The sequence below is a fragment of the Pseudorasbora parva genome, chromosome 1 (assembly GCF_024679245.1).
Source record: "Pseudorasbora parva isolate DD20220531a chromosome 1, ASM2467924v1, whole genome shotgun sequence".
In the NCBI taxonomy this organism is placed as follows: Eukaryota; Metazoa; Chordata; class Actinopteri; order Cypriniformes; family Gobionidae; genus Pseudorasbora; species Pseudorasbora parva.
Genome location: NC_090172.1, coordinates 1,057,026 through 1,077,068, shown reverse-complemented (window position 1 = coordinate 1,077,068; position 20,043 = coordinate 1,057,026). Strand labels below are relative to the sequence as shown.

General features: G+C 36.5%; 1 protein-coding gene across 10 annotated transcripts in view; it reads left to right on the top strand.

The window, feature by feature from the left end:
* camk2d1 (calcium/calmodulin-dependent protein kinase (CaM kinase) II delta 1) overlaps positions 1 to 20,043 on the top strand; it is a 108,449-nt gene that overhangs the window by 53,627 nt on the left and 34,779 nt on the right. For 6 of the 10 annotated variants that reach the window (XM_067450326.1, XM_067449834.1, XM_067449881.1 and 3 more), the window contains exons 7-14: positions 2,493 to 2,595; positions 3,399 to 3,482; positions 5,573 to 5,667; positions 6,384 to 6,506; positions 7,008 to 7,091; positions 9,644 to 9,686; positions 10,342 to 10,376; positions 16,557 to 16,616. In XM_067450326.1, the coding sequence (XP_067306427.1) occupies positions 2,493 to 2,595; positions 3,399 to 3,482; positions 5,573 to 5,667; positions 6,384 to 6,506; positions 7,008 to 7,091; positions 9,644 to 9,686; positions 10,342 to 10,376; positions 16,557 to 16,616 (627 nt within the window). The remainder of the gene's footprint in view (positions 1 to 2,492; positions 2,596 to 3,398; positions 3,483 to 5,572; positions 5,668 to 6,383; positions 6,507 to 7,007; positions 7,092 to 9,643; positions 9,687 to 10,341; positions 10,377 to 16,556; positions 16,617 to 20,043) is intronic. The other 4 variants (XM_067450239.1, XM_067450002.1, XM_067450155.1 and 1 more) reach the window with 1 other exon arrangement.

Sequence of the window (20,043 nt, the reverse complement as noted above, 5' to 3'; positions counted from 1 at the left end):
ATGCTATTCAACTCCAAACGAACAACATAAATAAAGTGGAACATCCACTACTGATGATTACTGCAAAAAGTGTGCATATTAGTAATTATGAATGAATGCATTCATGAACGAGGCTCATATGAAAGGGGCTGTCTGAAGGTTTATTTATGTTTGAAGTGTGTAATTATTTAATTCTTTCATAACAAAAATCATAAATGATCATGACTGCCGAGTTGAAAACGATATGATTATTTCCTCCGGTCTTAATGGGTTATGCAGAGATTGCTTCTGCTGACATATTAACACTTTTACTAATGATTATTTTTGCAAAGACATTCATGCATATTTACTACATTTGTGGAGAAAATTGTTTTTAATGAAACAAACAGCAAATGTGTTTAATGTTTTTGAATTGAACAGCATTGTGTGTGTGATTATATTATATTGTTGCTCAGTCTTCATGAAGCGCTGCATAACCCACGAGACTTTTTTCTTTTTTGGAAGACTTGGTTCAAAAATATGTTGTCCAAGCACAAAAATCACTCCTGAAAATCCAGACAAAAGTATTCATAATGTTTCCTTTTATACGGTGAACATTTTCTTTAAAGCTTTGAGCATTTTGAACCAAGTCTTCTTTGACGGTGTTTCTCAACTGGTGGGTCGTGGACTGGAGTGTGTAAGGCAAAGAAACAACAGCAGTGAATGTGTTCGTAAAGGTAAATATTACATGTAAGCTGTAGACTCTTCTGTCAGACGCAGGGCCTGAGAAAAACACCCTGATTCAGTACACACACACACACACACACACACACACACACAGAGAGAGAGAGAGAGGTGATGCCTCCAGGAAAGTCTGGGCGTCTCTGCTTAGACTGTTGCCCCTAGACACAGCCACGGATAAGCGGAAGATGATGGATGGATTCAATAAAACAATTGTTTGAATGATTCAATAACTTATTAAAACAACCATTTGAATGATTCAGTGACTCACTCATTAAAACAACCATGTGAATGATTTGAATGACTTACTCAATAAAACAATTGTTTTAATGATTCAATGACTTAATCAAACAATTGTTTTAATGGTTTAGTGACTACTCAAAAGTAATTAAATCATTCAAATGATTAATTCAAAACAGCTGACTCACTCATTAAAAAATAACCGTTTGAATGATTCAGTGACTCACTCATTAAAATAACCATTTGAATGATTCAATATCTCACTCATTAAAACCTTCAATTGAATGATTCAATAACTCACTCATTAAAAAATAACCGTTTGAATGATTCAATAACTCACTCATTAAAAAATAACCGTTTGAATGATTCAGTGACTCACTCATTAAAATAACTGTTTGAATGGTTTAATGAGTCACTCATTAAAATAACCATTTGAATGATTCAATATCTCACTCATTAAAACCTTCAATTGAATGATTCAATAACTAGCTCATTAAAAAAATAACCATTTGAATGATTCAATATCTCACTCATTAAAACCTTCAATTGAATGATTCAATAACTCACTCATTAAAAAAATAACCGTTTGAATGATTCAATAACTCACTCATTAAAAAATAACCGTTTGAATGATTCAGTGACTCACTCATTAAAATAACTGTTTGAATGGTTTAATGAGTCACTCATTAAAATAACCATTTGAATGATTCAATATCTCACTCATTAAAACCTTCAATTGAATGATTCAATAACTAGCTCATTAAAAATAACCGTTTGAATGATTCAATAACTCACTCATTAAAAAAATAACCGTTTGAATGATTCAATAACTCACTCATTAAAAAATAACCGTTTGAATGATTCAATAACTCACTCATTAAAACCTTCAATTGAATGATTCAATAACTCACTCATTAAAAAAATAACCGTTTGAATGATTCAATAACTCACTCATTAAAAAATAACCGTTTGAATGATTCAGTGACTCACTCATTAAAATAACTGTTTGAATGGTTTAATGACTCACTCATTAAAACCTTTGATTGAATGATTCAATAACTCACTCATTAAAAATAAGAGTTTGAATGATTCAATAACTCACTCATTAAAAATAACAGTTTGAATGATTCAATAACTCACTCATTAAAACCTTTGATTGAATGATTCAATAACTCACTCATTAAAAATAACAGTTTGAATGATTCAATAACTCACTCATTAAAATAACATTTGAATGATTCAATGACTCACTCATTAAAAGTCTTTCAATCATTTAAATGATTCAAAACACCTGATTCAATCAGTGACAAAGCAATCAGTTGAATGATTCAATGACTAAAACGATAAAACAATGATTTTGCTGTCACATCCTGGCGGTTTTAGTATCATTAGTATGATATATTGAAGACGATTGTTTCTCTGATTGTGTCTCTCGTCCCGCGGCCGAACCGGTTGAGAACCACTGCTTTATGAGGCATCTGTGCATTCTCTCAATATAAATGCAAGGGGAGAAAGAAAACAACATCAGCTTTTGTTCTGTCTGTCACCCAAAGCCAGAGAATCTCCTTTTAGCCAGCAAACTAAAGGGCGCGGCGGTGAAACTGGCAGATTTCGGGCTGGCCATCGAGGTGCAGGGAGACCAACAGGCCTGGTTCGGTTAGTATTCCACACTTGGCTCATCTGAGACTGTAGTTTGAAGTCTCACTCTTCTTTTGTGATGCTAGGAGAAAAACCCCACGGAGAATGGCTTACATCAATCTCTCCTCATGAAGTCTATTATTAATAATACATATCTAAGTAGCTTTTGCCTATGGGAGCCTGTTTCCGCCACTTAATAAAAAATGTTAAAGTTTTTGTGACATTTTATTTTAGAATTCAGACTTTTTTTTCTCACAATTGCGTGACAAAGTGAGAATTCTGAGATATAAAGTCACAATTGTCTGATATAAAGTCAGAATTGAGATATAAATCTAATTTATATCTCAGAATTGTGACTTTATATCACACAATTTTGACTTTATATCACACAATTGCGAGAAAAGTCATAATTCTGAGATCAAAAGTCGCAATTACTTTATTTAGTGGCGGAAACAGGCTTCCATATTTGCCTTTTAATCACAGAAAATTCAAATGATGATTATTATTATTGTATCACTAAGTAATAAGTCGTACTTCTGGACAAACCCTGATCTTGTTAGCGTTTAATTGCAGTGATCTCCAGGGCTTTACGCTCAGCTCCAGTTTTCTCTCTCATTATGGGCTTCCTCGCCTCGGGGCTTCAATGGGACTTCGGGGACTGAAGATATTTTAGAATTAGGCTGCAATTCAAAAGACAAAAATGCCTTAAGTAAATTGTACTTAGGATAATTCAGGGGGAGCTCATTTTGTAGACTGTTTTAAGAAGAAAAAAGTTAACTCAGTTAAGTTAAATGAGGTCGGTGCTATTTTCCTTACTACAGGGTTTGCTGGGACTCCAGGTTATCTGTCTCCTGAGGTGCTGAGGAAGGAGCCGTACGGAAAACCGGTCGACATGTGGGCATGTGGTAGGCAGATTTAAACTCTACTTCTGGACATTACCTCTTAAGGCGAGACACTACAGGGGAATTTGAAATGAGAATATATCACTGTGAAACTTCTCCAGTTTATTACTGGCATAAAAATAAGCAAAACATTTACAAAACCGATTCCTAAAAAGTTGTGACACTGTACAAATTGTGAATAAAAACGGACTGCAATAATTTACAAATCTCATAAACTTATATTTTATTCACAATAGAATATAGATAACATGTCAAATGTTCAAAGTGAGACATTTTGAAATGTCAGAATGCCAGATATCGGCTCATTTTGGATTTCATGAGAGCTACACATTCCAAAAAGTGTGGACAGGGAGCAATAAGAGGCCGGAGAAGTTAAATGTTCATATAAGGAACAGATTGGGTATAAAAAGAGCCTCTCAGAGTGGCAGTGTCTCTCAGAAGGCAAGATGGGCAGAGGATCACCAATTCCCCCAATGCTGCGGCGGACAATAGTGGAGCGATATCAGAAAGGAGTTTCTCTGAGGAACACTGCAAAGAGTTTGAAGTTATCATCATCTCCAGCGCATAATATCATCCAAAGATTCAGAGAATCTGGAACAATCTCTGACTGTAAGGGTCAAGGGTCAAAACCAAACTGGATGGCCGTGATCTTCAGCCCTTAGACGGCACTGCATCACAAACAGGAATGCTCCTGTAATGGACATCACAACATGGGCTCAGGAATACTTCCAGAAAACATTGGTGAACACAATCCACCGTGCCATTCGCCTTCGCCGGCTAAAACTCTACAGGTCAAAGAAGAAGCCATATCTAAACATGATCCAGAAGCGCAGGCGTTTCCTCTGGGCCAAGGCTCGTTTAAAATGGACTGTGGTAAAGTGGAAAACTGTTCTGGGGTCAGACCAATCAAAATTTGAAGTTCTTTTTGGAAAACTGGGACGCCATGTCATCCGGACTAAAGAGGACAAGGACAACCCAAGCTGTTCTCAGCGCTCAGTTCAGAAGCTGATCTCTGATGGTCTGGGGTTCATGAGTGTGTGTGGCATGGGCAGCTTACACATCTGGAAAGACCATCAATGCTGAAAGGTCTATCCAAGTTCTAGAGCAACATCTGCTCCATCCAGACGTCGACTCTTTCAGGAAAGACCTTGCATTTTACAACATGACAATGCCAGACCACATACTGCATCAATTACAGCATCATGGCTGCGTAGAAGAAGGATCCGGCACTGAAATGGCCAGCCTGCAGTCCAGATCTTTCACCATTAGAAAACATTTGGCGCATCATAAAGAGGAAGATGCGATAAAGAAGACCTAAGACAGTTGAGCAGCTAGAAGCCTGTATTAGACAAGAATGGGACAACATTCCTATTCCTAAACTTGAGCAGCTCGTCTCCTCAGTCCCAGACGTTTGCAGACTGATATAAAAAGAAGAGGGGAAGACACACAGGGGGAAACATGGCCACGGCACAACTTTGAGATGTGTTGATGCCATGACATTTATTTTCCCCTTAAAATTATACATTTTCTCAGTTTAAACATTTGATGTGTCATCTATGTTGTATTTTGAATAAAATATTGAAATTTGAAACTTCCACATCATTGCATTCTGTTTTTATTCACAATTTGTACAGTTTTTTGAAATCGGGTTTGTAATTTAGTTCCATAAAATCCCCTAAAAATACAAAATATTAAATAACTAATATAGTATGCTAATTTCATTCAAATGAAACAAATCGATCATCTATGATCGCCACATGAAGAGCACTAGAGGGTTAAATATTAAATGAAAGGTTACAGTTTGATTGTAATGGTGGTTGGACATGTTTTATACCATCTTAATAAAGGCTTTTCATCAAATGTAAAGCTTGCCATTGCAGTGAGTATTTAAAAAAACTGAAATGAAATAAAACCCAGACTAGAGTGAATAAAATCATGAGTAACCAGTTAGCAAATTATAGGCCGACCTTACATTTTTTCATAATAAAAAATATATATATATTCCTGACCATGATGATTTATACAGGCCAATCAGAATCGAGTATTCAGTCAACACAGTATAAATATAATAACTCATTTGTATATTTTTATAGGTGTGATTCTTTACATTCTTCTCGTGGGTTACCCTCCTTTCTGGGATGAAGACCAACATCGACTTTATCAGCAGATCAAAGCTGGAGCATATGATGTAAGATTTCTCACCCACATTACCAGGATATCATAAATAGTCTGATTATAATAGTAGTTATACACTGACACAGGGGCGATTCCAGGGTTTTCATTGGAGGAGGGCTCAGTGAGGGTATAGAAAAATGGTAACACTTTAGTTTAGGGACAAAGTCTCACTATTACCTAGAAATTATTAACATGTACATCTGGATATTAGCTGTTTATTATTACTTATACTTATAAAGCACATATTCATGCCTTATTCTGCACGAGAATATTGTACATCCCTTAAAGGATTAGTTCAATTTTAAATAAACTTTCACTGATAGTTTCCTCACCCCCATGTCATCCCAGATGTCCGTGTCTTTCTTTCTCCAGTGGAAAAGAAATGAAGGTTTTTGATTATAACGGTCCAGGATTTTTCTCCATATAATGGACTTCAATGGGCCTCAAACGGCTCACGGTCCAGATGACAGTTTCAGTGCGGCTTCAGAGGGCTTTAAATGACACCAGACGATGAATAAAATCATAATTTCTAAATTGTATCTTATAATTATGATTTAGCTTGTTCTATTTTTGACTTTTTATCTATTAATGAGGACTTTTAAAATCATATTTTTTTACTTCTTATATAATAATGAGGACATTTCAACATATGGTTTGTCTCTGCAGCCAGGACTGAAAACTGTTGTGTGTGCGTGCGTGCGTGCGTGCGTGTGTGTGTTCTCTCCCTAGTTTCCCTCTCCTGAGTGGGACACAGTGACACCAGAGGCCAAAGATCTGATTAACAAGATGCTGACTATAAACCCTGCCAAACGCATCACAGCAGCTGAGGCCCTCAAACACCCCTGGATCTGTGTATGTCTGCACACGCTCTCATACACACACACGCACATACACCCACACACGGCCAAATGAGGACATTACATAGACTTCCAATGTTAGCTCCAAAGTAAAGTATTATATTAGAAGTTTGTGTAGCTCTGAGATTTTAGCACTGAATGCAATTTCCGTAGTGAAACTGCCCATCTTGTGATTTTTTTTTTTCCAATAATTTTGCGATCATTTAATGTAAAAGGATTTCTAGAAAATCGACAAAGCTGTGTGTTTTAATAAGACGTTTAGTCATTACATTTTTTAACAATTGCTTTCACAAGTGGTAATAACACATTGCTAATATTTGCATAAATAAGGGGTTTGTTTGCTCTGGGAAGAATGATTATGGCACAATGCCATATTTAATGCTGAATTGCAATGTGCTGCAAATCAAAATAATGTGCAGGACATGCTTACAAAGACAGATATTAAGAATAGATCTTAAACAGTTGTTAATTTATTGTTTACCTGTCTGTATCACAGCAACGCTCCACCGTGGCCTCCATGATGCACAGACAGGAGACGGTGGAATGCCTGAAGAAATTCAACGCCAGGAGGAAGCTTAAAGTAAGTATGCTAATTATGTTAGAAACATGCTAAAACATACCAACAATGTGCCTAAATCATGTTAGAAACATCAATCATCTTTATTTATATCATGCTTTTACAATGACGATTGTTTCGAAGCAACTTCACAGTGTTAAACAGGACAACATTACAACAAAATTTGATTTTGCTAGTTTAATTTGGATAGTTTATATATATGACCAAATTCATACATTTTATTTGTATATTTAGTTGAATAACTTTGATCATAATGTTAGTGTCCCCAACTGAGCAAGCCAAGCCAAAGGCGACCAAAGGAGCCGAAACTCCATCAGGGCATGATGGAGAAAAATAAACCTTAGAGAAACCAGACTCAGTTCTCCTCTGGCCTATTAACACACAGTGGAGGATTATTATTCTGGACACCGCACAGGTCAGAGGTCATATTAGAGTCGAATATTCAAAATTTTGGGGATCACGCAAGAGACGGGTTAATTTAGGATGGGGTGTCGATTACACAAGAGTATGAATACATGAAAGATCGGAGTTATTGCGCCGGAGACGGGTTTTGAGCATGTCGTGCCGGTGAGGCAAATTCGGAGGAGACACCATTGGACACGGCTCAGCAGACACTCCAGGATGCGTTGGTCATGTCCAGGCAGGTCCACCATCCGATCCGGACAGGGCCCAGATCCGGGATAAACCTCGGGATAAACAGAGAGACTAACATTAGCGTAGATGCCACTCTTTTTATGATGTAACGAGTACATCAGGTGTTATGGGAAGTGTTCCCGGTTCCGGCTGACCTAGTTAATGCAGCCTAACAATCAGTCAATTGATTTGAATAATGAAAGTTAAAAATGTTCTGTGTGTATGCCATAGTAAAGAGATGTGTTTTTAGTCTAGATTTAAACTGACAGAGTGTGTCTGCTTCCCGAACAATGCTAGGAAGACTATTCCAGAGTTTAGGAGCTAAATAGGAAAATGATCGACCGCCTGCAGTTGATTTAGATATTCTAGGTATTATCAACTGGCCAGAGTTTAGAGACCGCAATAGACGTGATGGAGTATAATGTGTTAAGAGCTCGCTTAAGGACTGGAGCTAAACTATTTAGTGCTTTGAGTAATAAGCAAGATTTTAAAATGTCTGCGATGTTTAATAGGGAGCCGGTGCAGTGTTGACAGAACTGGACTAATATGATCATACTTCCTGGTTCTAGTAAGAACTCTAGCTGCTGCGTTTTGGACCAGCTGGAGTTTGTTTATTAAGCGAGCAGGGCAACCACCCAGTAGAGCATTACAATAATCTATCTATCTATCTATCTATCTATCTATCTATCTATCTATCTATCTATCTATCTATCTATCTATCTATCTATCTATCTATCTATCTATCTATCTATCTATCTATCTATCTATCTATCTATCTATCTATCTATCTATCTATCTATCTATCTATCTATCTATCTATCTATCTATCTATCTATCTATCTATCTATCTATCTATCTATCTATCTATCTATCTATCTATCTATCTATCTATCTATCTATCTATCTATCTACCTATCTAACTATCTATCATGGACCAGCTGGAGTTTGTTTATTAAGCGAGCAGGGCAACCACCCAGTAGAGCATTACGATAATCTATCCTTGAGCTCATGAACGCATCGACTAACTGTTCAGCATTTTGCATTAACATGTTAAAAGAATGTGGTAATCATAACCTAAATATATTAGCAACATGCTAAATCATGTTAGCAATGTCCTAGAAAAAGTTAACATTTGGACTTTAAGTAAAAATCCTTAAAACTTTTGCTTTGGCAAGCCAACACCAGCGTTTGTCATCCAACTTTACTCATCGAGTTATAATTAATGCTCGCTAATCATAACCACATAACCACTCCAGGGCCCTTGTGCCACTTTTTGTGTAATTTTTGGTAACACTTTAGTATGGGGAACACATATTCACTATTAACTCCGACTTCTGCCTCATAAACTCCTAATTTACTGCTTATTAATAGTTAGTAAGGTAGTTTTTGTAGCATTTAAGTTTAGGTATTGGGTCGGATTAAGGGATGTAGAATAAGCTCATGCAGAATAAGGCATTAATATGTGCTTTATAAGTGCTAATAAACAAACAAAATAATATGCATGCTTAGCAATTAGGTAATAGTTAATAACTGAACCTTAAAATAACCAAATGTTTTTGTAATGGCAAACCATTTTGCTTCCATAATCTGAAGTATTTCCATGTGAGGTAGGATATTCAGTGAGTGCAGGGTTGGCTGTTATCCATTAGAAATGAGCTGGATTGTAAAAAGAGGGTTGAATTTTGATAAAAGATTATGAAGATTTTTATCATATACAAAAAGGTACTTTAAGAAGATAAATAGTCCATATTTGTTCCATATTGACTTGAGTTTATTCGGTGCTATAGCCAGAATGACCCGATTCTCAAACATGAAGGCTGGATTAATTGTTATCCACTAGCATTGACTAATAATTTACACAGTTTCCAAGACTCTCGATTGAGTTGAGCTTTGACTCTTCTGTTCTGTCTGGATGTTTTTAGGGGGCTATTCTTACTACCATGCTTGCTACGCGGAACTTCTCAAGTAAGGAACTCTCTTTACGTTGCATTTGCTATTTGTTTGTTCATTTAGTCATGTAAAGAAAGTCGAGAGGTATGCACTTTTTTATGCTTCAAAAGACGTAACACAATGTAAAAAATATTTTTGGGTTAACTTAAGAAGAAAGTTACCTGGATGTCTTAATTTTGAGTTCACTAAAATGAAAAAATCGTTGTTAATACAACAAAGGAGAATTGTTTAATAAACAGAAACTCCAAATATTAAATTATTTGAACCACATTCATTTTCTAAGTGTGTGACAACAAAGTATAAAAATGTAAGATTTAAGATCTTTGCCTTATTGTGCTTATAGCTTTTGATATTAAAGCAGCAGTAAAATTACATACACTTGTATAGGCCAATCAGAATTGTGCAGCCCTATTACAAAATGTCTCCTAAGTAGCATTTCCCTGTTCAGTGTCTTATTACAAATTCAGTTTTTTAACTCCACTGACACAAATAAATATATGATATACTTCTCAGTCATATTTCATTATATTATGCAAATCTTTAATTATGATTCATTCAGAGGCCAATGGATCATGAATCCGTAACACACACTGATTCTTATTTTGCTCTATTTTGCCCCTAATCCTTCCCTCTTTATGTTCACGTTCATTCTTTTCATTTCTGTCAACAGGCAAGAATCCGTACAAGAAGCCTGATGGTGTTAAGGTGAGCTAAATAAACACAATTATTAAACTTTGACACTTCATGTGCCACGGACTTGAGTTGATCTCAGCATTATAAACCTCCTCAGCTGGACTTGTGAATATTTTTATGTGATTAACGTCTCATCCAGTACGATTTAACTTTCATCCAGTAATACTCTAACTGATTTGTGCAGTAGTTTTACCACTTTCAGGTTCGTTCAGTCCATTACCGATAATATCAATAGTAAATAAAGTAAAGGACACCCTTGGACTTAGACTAAAGGAGCGACTGCAGCTGTATTTAGAGACCAGCATTAATCTAATATGTATCTCAGAGACTTGGGATTGAGCTGTTTTGACTTGTGCTAGAAAGTATTCACCTACAAACCACACAAAACATAACTTAAAATACCATAGCAAAGCCAGCGCTGGACAGTAACTCAGCTCATTTACTCGAGTCCTGTACTGAAGTTCACTGTTTGAGTCTCTGTGCTTTACTGGAGTATTATTTTTTCTGTAATCTTCTGACTTTAACTTCACTCCATCTGAAAGACAAATATCGTCCTCTTTACTCCACTACATTTCTATCAAGGTCCTCGAAGTGGAAAGTCGTTTCTGTCGCAGCTTTGAAAGTCAGTGATGATTTTTTTCTTCTTTAAAAGGCGTTTGGGTTTTTGCAGAAAGCCTTTCAGGAATCACTCTTGTAGAGTCTCGTGAAGTTCAATGATTTCACAGCATTTATTAAACACTGATTTATAGTTTAGAGCAAAATGGAAGAAGACGGATGTCCAAATGCTCATTTAGTGGAGTATTCACATAAACAAAGTTGATTCTGTCTTCAGTGAAGGTGAACAGTGTGAGAATATCAGATGTGTATCAGTGTATTGGATCCGTGCATTCGGCCTTAAAGTGACAGCAGCTTTGTAACTTTTCTCCAAGTATTTAAATGAGTTTAAGTTAGTCGTCTGCTAGTGTGTCAGATGGAGCGTCACTGACTGGCTTAAACCATGATGGCATAATGTGCATTTATACAGCTATAATACAATAATGCGGCGACATAAAAAAGGAAATTTACTTTTGAAAGCAAATACTTCTGTACTTTTACTCAAGTAATAGTAAGAGTAAGTTTTGTGTATTTTGTCCACCTCTGAGCAAAACACCCTGACGAACACTTAGCTTTGTTGGAGTGAGTGCACAGACAACTTCTTATTAAAAAAAATTGTGTTTTTTAACACATATATTAATGACCACCAGCCTCATTACTTCTATAGTTCCTAACCTTACACTCGGAATCTTGTTTAACTTAATACAACCTACATATCTCATCTTTACATGCATACACATCCATGCAAACAAAAACATAAATACATAGTCATTTACATTGAAGCGACTGCACATACATGTTTGCTTAGCGTGTTTAATTGGTGAGCATGTGCACGCATTAGTGCTCTTTTGGGTCATGGCTTCAGAAAGCTTTTGCTCAGCTCCAGTGGGGATGCACAGATTTTTATTATTTTACTAGGTTTATATACATATGTGTGCTCAAAAGTCAAATTTACATATGTGGCTTCAACTACCAGATGCATATTTTCCAATTTCACCTGGAATGCAAAAAAATCACAGTCATTTTAATGTGTGGAATGTTTAATAGGACTCAATACACTTGGTTGAAAACTCAGTGAAATGTATAGCATTAACTATGTACAGCGGAAGCTTTAAAGGGTTATCATAACACACACAGTGTCATGTTAATCTTGAGTATCTATAGAGTCGTGTTGATCTTTCATATGTCCCAAGAGTCTTTAGTTTATCGTTGAATTTATTAATAGGATTAACCCCTTGAGATGAACCATCTCGTTTTCGAGGGGGTCCTATTATCATATTTATATAAATCCTATCATATTTATATAAGACAGATACAATGAACCGATTCTTTCTGAAAACAGCCGAGCTTGTGGAGGCGTACAGTGGGCGGAACTAAAGACACACACACACACACACACACACACACACACACACACACACGTTTGTTTTTGTGAAATGTGGGGACATTACATATCCGTAACGTTTATACTGTACAAACTATATTTTCTTATTCCCCTACACTACCCCTGCCCCTAAACCTACCCAACACACACACACACACACACACACACACACACACACACACACACACACACACACACACACAGACAGACACTTCTTTAGTAATCGCTAACGATGCATTTTATCCCATTAGAAAAGATCATTTTCTGATGTTTTCCATGTGATTGTAAATGAACACTGCAAAAAATGCTCTTCTTACTTAGTATTTTTGTCTTGTTTCTAGTCTAAATATCAAACAATTCTTACATTAAGAAACATTTACTAGACAAGTACAAATTAGTGTCTTGTTTTGGAGGAAAAAATAACTCAAAATTAAGAGTTTTTGCTTAAAATAAGTTCAATATTTATTTATTCTCAATGGGGTGAGTAAAATAATCCTGTTTTCTGTTTGAATTAAGATTATTTTTCTCACCCCATTGGCAGATTATTTATCTTATTTTAAGCAAAAACTCATTGTAATTTTGAGTTATTTTTTCCCAAAACAAGACAATAACTTTTGCTTGTCTAGTAAATACTTCTTGTTTTAAGAATGTTTAGATGTTTGGACTAGAAACAAGACAAAAATACTAAGTAAGAATAGCATTTTTTTGCAGCGCCGTAACCTGAAGCTTGATGATGATCCGGGAGAAGTGCCCATATAAGGAGTTCCGCCCTTTATGATGTCACACAGGGCCATGCTCGAAAAAAAACTCTCTGAAACGTGTGTGAATCTTGAAGGAGTGTATTTAGCACAGAAATACTCCATCATACGTCCAACTCATTTTTTGTATTTTTTATTTTGTCTGTGTTTATCTTGAGAATCAACTCTACTGTGGAAGTAAGTCGGAATGAATGAAATAGCATTAAACATCCCCTGTAAGCTGTCAATCAGTAACTTGTGCAGTCACGCTCTGTTACTATGTGGAATGATTTCCTAAATATAGACCTGTATGAAGGTACAAGGTACTTTATCTGAATGAAACACATACGGCGCTCTCGCTTTTGCTCACGTGCCAGCGTTTACTTCTCTAAGTGCCATGGGTTGCCGACCCTGCTCTGTGCTTTCAAATGCGTCATAGTGCAGAGAGCACAGTTTGGGTCCTTTAGGGGTGTTTTTAGCAACACTTAGAGTCTATGTTGGAGGTAACCTACACCCGTTGAGGTTTTTTTGTGTTTCTTTGAAAAGGCATTCACTGCCGAAACCTTTGTGTCTCGCTTGTGTTCCTTCTTGAACTTATCTGTAGTCCTTGAAGGTTTAATGGTTCGAACCGCTCGAGTCCCTTAAAGGGATAGTTCACTTTAAAATGAAAATTCTGTCATCCTTTACTCACCCTCAAGTTGTTTCAAACCTCTATGAATTTCTTTCTTCAGCTGAACACAAGGGAAGATATTTTGAAGAATGTCAGTAACCGATCAGTTAACTGGAGCCATTGACTTCCAAAGTAGGAAAAAAAAAATACTATGAACTGTTTGGTTACTGACATTCTTCAAAATATCTTCCCTTGTGTTCAGCTGAACAAAGAAACTCATACAGGTTTGAAACAACTTGAGGGTGAGTAAAGGATGACAGAATTTTTATTTTAAAGTGAACTATCCCTTTAAGAGGATTGATTTACAGGGCTTATAACCGTTATGGATTTTGCTCCCGGGCAGGTGAAGGCTTTTCTTTAGGTTGCCTATCTTTGAGTCACATAAGCCTGAGAGACAGCAAAGGCTTTGTCCTGTGAGGGTATTACAAATATACAGTTACCACATGAGCCAGTCGTGCAAATCTGATCGGTCCTTCAATTGTTTCATTTGTGAAAATGCATTTTGGGCAGACAATTTTTGGCCAAGCTGTCATACAAAGCTTTTTATTCCTTGCCTATAAGTCAGTCAATCACTGTGGCAGGTGTTCGCTGTACTATTAGTTATTTTCTGGGTTTTAGTGTAAGAGTAGTGGCCAAGAGGAATGAGTTGTCCACTGGAAGCAAGGATTTAAGTTAAGCGGGATTGACTTTGGATATTGCTCATTGCTGGTTTTGAACGGTCACAATGTCCACAATTTATCAGAAACCAAATAAAATAATACATAATTGCTTTTTCTCAGGGGAACATACTTAACTTAGATGTTCCCTTTGGAAGAGGAACTTCGACTTGGACCACTACGCCTTCTTCTCCTCCTATAGCAGTGAATGAGTGTAATTTTTCCTCAGTGATACTACAATGCTATGTCTGATAATGGTTGTACAGTTATAGTAATTTTCTTCCGAATATTTTTAATCTTGCACGTAAAGAAGTTCATAAAGTCATTACTGCTGTGCTGTTTACAAAGGTCAGAAGTTGAAGCTTTATTTCTTGTTAATTTAGCCACTGTATCGAATACATACCTAGGGTTGTGTTTGTTTTCTTCTAAGAAGAAAGTCGAGAAATAAGCAGATCTAGCAGTTTTTATGGCTTTTCTATATGCAATCATGCTATCTTTCCACGAAATGCGAAAAACCTCCAGTTTTGTTTTCTTCCAGCTGCGCTCCATTTTTCTGGCTGCTCTATTGTGGGCCCGAGTGTGCTCGTTGTACCACGCCGTTGGACTATTTTCTATCTTTATCAAGGTGTAGATGCTTGACTCTCATTCCTCAAGAGAAAGACAAGCAGGGGTGGAGCTTCCCACAGAAAATGCATCACAAATAATGCATTCAACTCTCTGGAGAGATGGCTGAATACAAAAAAAGCTGATGAGGTGTATTACAGGTGCCTTTTTGATCACGTGTGACGTCATGGACTGCCATCTAAACGTGATTTATTGGCATGTGTTTACACAAAGTTTACAAAGTTTCACTTTGAAAAGGAACTAGCAGAGCTGAAAAAACTGTTTATTTATATCATGTTTTTCCTATATGCTTTGATAATATCTTTCCTTGTCATGTATGAGAGGATAATAGGATTATCATTGCTAGATTCTTTGCTCCATTTCAGCCAATTATGCAGTAGCATTAGCACAATGAGAAATTCATCATTATCTAGTATCATGGTTATAATTAAGTTTCACTTTTATGTTTTACTGCACCTAACTGCAGAAAAGGAAGCCTAACTCTGCAGAAATTGCAATGGTGAGATGTGCTAGTATAATGTAATTCTCTAGTAGTTTCATAGTTCTCTCCGCTATAGTTCAGTGTTTAGATGTAGACTGCAAACTTTTCCAGCTGTATATATTTATATGAGCCTGTCCTTCATTCATTTTGTAAAATTGCGTATATTACTTGAAAACATTGCAAGTTATAACAGCTCAACCTGAAATGTTATTAACATATTTGTAGCCATTGACACATTACTGGAAGATTGTGGGTTTTGAATTTCATTATCATTCGGGCTGCTCTAGTTGTGTAGAACATCTATGTTATTTAATATCGTAAGGACCCAAGGCATAATGCCTGCAAAATGTATTACATGTCTGCTTCGTCCACTGTGGTTTTATGATGTTTTTTGGTTTACATTGATCCCAACAGCATAATACGGACACGTTTAGTTTGCTTAACAAGAATGAAACAAGCATTGAAATTATTATTACTGAAGCTGAACTATTATATTCAGGGTTACCTTCAATTCAGTTTGATTTCAGTCTCTGTAGGAAACACTCTTTGTATTTAATTGGACTGGTTTTCTCAAAAACAAAATAAGTGCTGAAGGGAAGAGGATTTTGGAATGTTTGTTAGGATCATTTGATGCCGAATGAATAGTCTTTGCTGTTTAATGATCTCAATCCTGTTACTCATCTACAGGATTATTCTCTTAGGAGTTTAGGAGTCTATTTTCTTTTTGTTTTTGGAGTCACACTTTTATGCCTGTTAAACTTTTGTGGCTTTTAAATAACTTCTCATTTGCACAGCATAATTCAGACAGAAGAATGTGTTTTGTGTAAAATGCCATTTTGCATAACTGACAGTTCTGATTATTTGACAGTCCATTTTGCTGTAGTTGAGGAATAGTTAATTGTTGTCAAGGGATATCATTATGTTAAAATATGCTAATTAACTATTCCCTCAACATCCAAGTAAAGCAAGCTGTGTATTTTGAGTGATTTAGACGATATGCTGGTCTAAAGCTTTGCTTGTCTGCCTCTGTCCCCTCCCTCCTATAGATCCACAACAAAACCAACGTAGTCACCAGCCCTAAAGAACCCGTCCCCTCTCCTGCTCTGGTACTTTGTCTTTATGACTGTTTGTCAGATGCTTTTTCTTGCCATTGGCTTCACATTTCTCATTTTCAATGTTACCTTTTTTTTCTTTGTTAGCACTCCCTTTCTCTGTTCAATTCATGTTCACTTGTGTAAAATCCTGCATTAAGATAATGCAGTCAGTCAAATAATTAGCCATGTCTTCTGAAAGTGTGACTGTATTATTCTGCATTTTTAAGAAAGTAAGTATAAAACATTTGATTTCAAATGTGGCCTATTTAATATGTCAAGTAATTGTAACAATTGCTGTGACATAAATTTGTACAGTGGACTAGAGTAATATTGAAATGTTTCAATGCAACAGACATGATTTTCTCCACCTGTTGGTGAATTTGACCTACTAATCATTTAGTATGGGGTTTCGTAAGGGTTTACCTTAATATTTTTGGAAGATAATTGTATATAATTCTTTAGGGTCTTCATGTGGCCTTTGCCCGGTACTCATGTGTTAACTAACTGAGGATTCTTTCCTTCTGCATACATGAACTAACCATGTTTTCACAACATGCATTACTGAACATGCATGTTAGGATTGTAAAGACATAGTCAACAGTTTTGTTTTGTATGGCTGTTTGGATAATGCTGAACTCGTAGATGAGTACCAAATGAAAGGGTTCCACATACACTGACCTAACGGATTATTAGGAGCACACACTAATACTGTGTTTAACCCCTTTCGCCTTCAGAACTGCCTTAATTCTGCGTGGCATTGATCATCAAGCTGCTGAAAGCATTCTTTAGAAATGTTGGCCCATATTGATAGGAGAGCATCTTGCAGTTGATGGAGATTTGTGGGATGCACATCCAGGGCACGAAGCTCCCGTTCCACCACATCCCAAAGATGGACCCCGATGGGGTCTTCTGCTGTTGTAGCCCATCCGCCTCAAGGTTGTGTGTGTTGTGGCTTCACAAATGCTTTGCTGCAGACCTCGGTTGTAACGAGTGGTTATTTCAGTCAAAGTTGCTCTTCTATCAGCTTGAATCAGTCGGCCCATTCTCCTCTGACCTCGAGCATCAACAAGGCATTTTCTCCCACAGGACTGCTGCATACTGGATGCTCTTCCCTTTTCACACCATTCTTTGTAAACCCTAGAAATGGTTGTGCGTGAAAATCCCAGTAACTGAGCAGATTGTGAAATACTCAGACCGGCCCGTCTGGCACCAACACCATGCCACGCTCAAATTGCTTAAATCACCTTTCTTTCCCATTCGGACATTCAGTTTGGAGTTCAGGAGATTATCTTGACCAGGACCACACCCCTAAATGCATTGAAGCAACTGCCATGTGGTTGGCTGATTAGATAATTGCATTAATGAGAAATTGAACAGGTGTTCCTAATAATCTTTTAGGTGAGTGTGTATCATTTCTTAAGAAAAATAAAACTATCATAATTAGTATCTGTATTGGCAGATATCATTCTGAATAATTGGTAACGGCAGATATAATTCTGAATAATCGGTAACGGCAGATATCATTCTGAATAATCGGTAATGGCAAATATCATTCTGAATAATTGGTAACGGCAGATATCTTTCTGAATAATCGGTAATGGCAGATATCACTCTGAATAATCGTCAAGGGCAAATATCATTCTGAATAATTGGTAATGGCAGATATCATTCTGAATAATCGGTAACGGCAGATATCATTCAGAATAATCGGCAATGGCAGATATCATTCTGAATAATCGGCAATGGCAGATATCATTCTGAATAATCGGCTATCGGCAGATATCATTCTGAATAATCGGCTATCGGCAGATATCATTCCGAATAATCGGCTATCTGCAGATATCATTCTGAATAATTGGCTATCGGTTGATATCATTCTGAATAATTGGCTATTTGCAGATATCATTCTGAATAATCGGCTATTTGCAGATATCATTCTGAATAATCGGCTATTTGCAGATATCATTCTGAATAATCGGCTATTTGCAGATATCATTCTGAATAATTGTCTATTTGCAGATATCATTCTGAATAATCGGCTATCGGCAGATATCACTCTATATAATCGGTAATGGCAGATATCATTCTGAATAATCGGTAATGGCAAATATCATTCTGAATAATTGGTAACGGCAGATATCACTCTGAATAATCGGCAATGGCAGATATCATTCTGAATAATTGGCAATGGCAGATATCATTCTGAATAATCGGCTATCGGCAGATATCATTCTGAATAATCGGCTATCGGCAGATATCATTCTGAATAATCGGCTATCTGCAGATATCATTCTGAATAATTGGCTATCGGTTGATATCATTCTGAATAATCGGCTATTTGCAGATATCATTCTGAATAATCAGCTATTTGCAGATATCATTCTGAATAATTGGCTATTTGCAGATATCATTCTGAATAATTGGCTATGTGCAGATATCATTCTGAATAATTGTCTATTTGCAGATATCATTCTGAATAATCGGCTATCGGCAGATATCACTCTGTATAATCGGCTCTTTGCAGATATCATTCTGAATAGTCGGCTATCGGCAGATATCATTCTATATAATTGTCTATTTGCAGATATCATTCTGATCAGTCGGCTATCGGCAGATATCATTCTGTATAATCGTCTATTTGCAGATATCATTCTGAATAATCGGCTATTTGCAGATATCATTCTGAATAATCGGCTATTTGCAGATATCATTCTGAATAATTGTCTATTTGCAGATATCATTCTGAATAATTGGCTATCGGCAGATATCACTCTGTATAATCGGCTATCGGCAGATATCATTCTGAATAGTCGGCTATCGGCAGATATCATTCTGTATAATCGGCTATCGGCAGATATCATTCTGAATAATCGGCTATCGGCAGATATCATTCTGAATAGTCGGCTATCGGCAGATATCATTCTGAATAATCGGCTATCGGCAGATATCATTCTGAATAGTCGGCTATCGGCAGATATCATTCTGTATAATCGGCTATCGGCAGATATCATTCTGTATAATTGTCTATTTGCAGATATCATTCTGATCAGTCGGCTATCGGCAGATATCATTCTGTATAATCGGCTATCGGCAGATTTCATTCTGTATAATCGGCTATCGGCAGATTTCATTCTGTATAATCGGCTATTTGCAAATATCATTCTGTATAATCGGTTATTGGCAAATATCATTCTGTATAATCGGCTATCGACAGATATCTTTCTGTATAATCGGCTATCGGCAGATTTCATTCTGTATAATCGGCTATTGGCAAATATAATTCTGTATAATCGGCTATCGGCAGATATCATTCTGTATAATCGGCTATTTGCAGATATCATTCTGAATAATCAGCTATCGGCAGATTTCATTCTGTATAATCGGCTATCGGCAAATATCATTCTGTATAATTGGTTATTGGCAAATATCATTCTGTATA